Here is a 2,766-nt window from a genome sequence, read left to right on the forward strand (position 1 = left end):
TTTTCTAAATTAACATTTAATATAAATTTAATTTAATTTGCTTTCTCTCTTAATTTTTCCATAAACAACCATCAATTAAAATTAATTTCACATTTTTCCATAAAATATATTTAAAAATAATAAAATTTATTTATTTATAGTTATAAATAGACTTCAGTATCATCTTCAAGAAAAACACACATCTCTTCAAGAGAACTATTCACTACCTCACTCAATTGTCATACTAGTAGTACTAGTACTTATCTAGTATTAAGAGTATTTATTTATTTTGAAAGCTTTCATTGATTTGTTTTTTTGGGTTGAGTGAGTGTGACCATTCCCCACTCATATTTAAACCCTTGAAAAACTAAGCACACTATAATATATTCTATATAATCTTCTCTCTCTGTCCCTACTCGGCGCTGAGATAAGAGAAAGAAAATCAACCACCACACACACAAACCCTCAATATTGTGTGTTTGTTTTGTATAGTGTGATGGATAATAAAACCTCTGCAGACTCTTCATCTTCCGATAGAGATAACTATCTCAGACACCTCAACAAGCTTTCTCACAAGATCTCAAAACCCATTCTCAACAACAACAACAACAACAAAAAAACCTCTTCCTTCGAACAACAACAACCTCAAATTAATAATCCTCTACACCAAAACCCACAGCATCAACCACCTGTTTACAACATCAACAAAAACGATTTCAGAGACGTTGTTCAAAAACTAACGGGCTCACCTGCGCACGACCGTATCTCAACACCGCCTCCCATTCAGCAACCCAAACAACAAAGCTCCCGTCTTCAACGTATCCGTCCTCCGCCGTTACCTCACATCACTAACCGTCCACCGCCGTTACTTAACAACCGTCCGCATCTTCCGCCGCCGCAGAACTTTAACTTTAACGGTGTTAACTTTAATCAGAGCTTTCCTGGGTTTGGGAGACCCCAAGCGCCGTTATCTCCGTTGCCGCCGTTTCCCACCGTTCACGCCGCCGCTGAATCTCCTATCTCCGCTTACATGCGCGATCTGCAGAATTTTGTTTCCACCATGGATAACAAAAGCTTCTCCGGTTTTTCTCCTTTGCCTCCTCCTCTTCCTGTTTCATCTCATCAACCTCAGCCAGAACAACAACAACCACCACAACAGGAGGAGCAGGAACAACAGCAAGAGAACCAACCTCCGCCGCAGCAGGTGGTTGCTCCGACTACTCAGCCTCCAGTGCCTCAACCGTTTCAGATGCCGTCTTCTCCAGTTCCTTTCGGATGTTTGAATTCACAGCTTGCATCTTACCCTTTGTTGTCACCTGGTTTACTGTTTTCCCCCAATTCGGCCAATTTAGGGTTTCCTCAGCTTCCGCTTTCTCCCACCGTGCCGGCTCCGAGTCCGCGATGGAGAGAAATTTGACATCAATTAGGGTAAGAATGGTCAGAATCTTCGGTTTTCGCCTTCGATTTCAGGATGTACATGGTGGTGGTGGATTGGGAATTTATTCAATTTGTGGTGCTTGGATTGGAGTCAAACATAGCTAGTCCATTCTACTGCTTAGTGCTAGTTTATTTTATTTATTCTGTAAAAATGGGGTATCAAAAACGGATGAAAGGAACAATTTTGAAATTGTTTTTTTTTTGTTGCTCTTTTTGAATATTTTGGGATCAGGAAAAACAGAAATTAGAAGTTGTTAATGTTATACAAATATAATAGGATCATCATCATCATGCTGTTTTTAAGGTTACAAAAACTATATTGTTATTGGCATCATGTTGTTTTTTCTTCAAATATATCATCTTAATTGTCCTAGTCAAGCTGTTATTATCATTTTATTTCTTTGCTGGTTGTTGCAGACAAGGGGTTGTTTAATTTTAGCATTTTGAATTACTAGTAGTTTGTTTTATGATCATGGTCCCTTATGTTCCTTCTTTGAGGGACTATGTCTATGTGCAGTTTTTGGGAAAAAGGTGAAATTGTTGACTGGTCTTTCAATTATACATGTGCTAGGTAGGTAGTTTGTACTATTCAAAGATGATTGATGGTTTATATAGTTAGGTATTTGAAGTTTGTGGTGTTTCTTGAAATTGTTCTGCTCAACCTTAGATTGATTGCTGATGTTGTTCAAGTTCAAAATGACAGTTTTACTTTCAGATGTGCCTATTTTATGACCAACATATGTAACTTTATGCATACAATGTAACATTAGGCATTCAGTTTTTGTCTGTCATTTTGTTTCATAAGCTTTTTATAAAGGTATTTCACACTTGTTACTGGCTCTCTGAATTTTCTATGTTTGGTTGCATTTTTAAGATTCATTTTGAGGTTTTATGGTGAAAGATGCAGCACAGACATGGTGTCTGATATGGATTGTATAGTAAACTAAAATCCAGAGACAACTCCTAACAGTATGATTAAACTTGTTGTAAATTGATCTTAAGCCATCTTAAGCAATTTTAATCAACAATTAAACTATCTTATACAATTTTTCACTCTGTCACTTTATACTTGACCCCACCAATTTTCAAACTGTAATCCAATGCTGAAAAAGTTTAGGTACTCCAGTCCACATATGCAACATGCATTGGAGATGCCGTGTTGCATACTGTTTATTCTGCATGTGGATTGATACTCTACAGAATCACAGTGTGATAGTGATATCCTTTTGTCTAGGAAATGAACTGATCAAATCCTTGTGTAGGGATTGAATTCTTTAAAAGTTTGACATCTTGGGACAAAATAATGTGAATTTGATACTTATTTTAATTTTGAACTATCAGGGGTTATAT

At 36.8% G+C, this 2,766-nt stretch overlaps 1 protein-coding gene across 1 annotated transcript; it reads left to right on the forward strand.

The window, feature by feature from the left end:
* Window positions 1-273: 273 nt before the first annotated feature.
* Window positions 274-2,766, forward strand: LOC131660981 (VQ motif-containing protein 9-like). Its single transcript, XM_058930364.1, has one exon. The coding sequence runs from the start codon at window positions 476-478 to the stop codon at window positions 1,394-1,396; it is 921 nt and encodes a 306-aa protein (XP_058786347.1). The 5' UTR covers window positions 274-475; the 3' UTR covers window positions 1,397-2,766.

This window comes from Vicia villosa, linkage group LG3, assembly GCF_029867415.1.
Source record: "Vicia villosa cultivar HV-30 ecotype Madison, WI linkage group LG3, Vvil1.0, whole genome shotgun sequence".
Taxonomy (NCBI): domain Eukaryota; kingdom Viridiplantae; phylum Streptophyta; class Magnoliopsida; order Fabales; family Fabaceae; genus Vicia; species Vicia villosa.